General features: G+C 41.1%; 1 protein-coding gene across 1 annotated transcript in view; it reads left to right on the top strand.

The window, feature by feature from the left end:
• Positions 1-517: 517 nt before the first annotated feature.
• LOC101853138 (unconventional myosin-VI) overlaps positions 518-823 on the top strand; it is a gene marked incomplete at its 5' end in the record, with an annotated part of 37,220 nt that continues 36,914 nt past the window's right edge. The window contains 1 exon segment of the mRNA XM_013086545.2: positions 518-662. Coding sequence (XP_012941999.2) covers positions 546-662 — 117 coding nt within the window.

Here is an 823-nt window from a genome sequence, read left to right on the forward strand (position 1 = left end):
TGGTGTCTTATATCATCGGCCAGCTGTTAGATTTTCCAAGCTCAAATTTTTAAAATGTTTTCGCTTCTTGATGCCTGAACAAACTAAAAAAACAACAAAAACAAAACAAAAAACAAACAAACCCTGCAACAAGAAAAGGTACCTAACGTGAACGCAGTGTGTACAAGAATTGAATATATTTTTTTTCTCTTGGAAACAAAAATGCTTTCTGGGTATAGGATATTAGTAGAACAGTTTGTTGCCGAAAACATTTTATGTCATAGAGTTGGTGAAAGAACCCTATCAGTTTCGTCTAACGGAGGATCAATATCTAGTATAATTATGGTCTTATCTTCTATAATCTTATCACAGCAGGTGGTTGGAAAACAAGGCCGGTGGATCCTACTTCTTTTCTTTCCCTCTGTTTAGTTTCTGGCTCTCTGGTTTTTCCAGACTAAATTATAGCTGACGTTGTGTGAATGAATAACTTTTCTCAAATTTAAACTCAAACTATCTTATAAATCTCCTTTGTCCCCAGGTTCTGAGTGAGCCAAACAGCAGCGAGCATGGACGGGGGCAAGAGGGTGTGGGTTCCACACCCGATTGAAGGCTTCAAGCTGGGCCGGATAGTTGACATCGGCTCTGACAGCATCTCCATCGAGCCTTTTGATGCTCCGGGCACTGTGAGTTCCCTACACTTTACACACCCTGTGCTACACTCTATACACACTACTCACCTCATGATGTGCTACACATTACACACTGCACATCTCCTGGTATTCTAAACTTTCGATGCTGATGACCATATGATACCCTACACACCACACACTGAACATCTGCCCCC

This window comes from Aplysia californica, unplaced genomic scaffold (assembly GCF_000002075.1).
Source record: "Aplysia californica isolate F4 #8 unplaced genomic scaffold, AplCal3.0 scaffold00019, whole genome shotgun sequence".
Classification (NCBI taxonomy): domain Eukaryota; kingdom Metazoa; phylum Mollusca; class Gastropoda; order Aplysiida; family Aplysiidae; genus Aplysia; species Aplysia californica.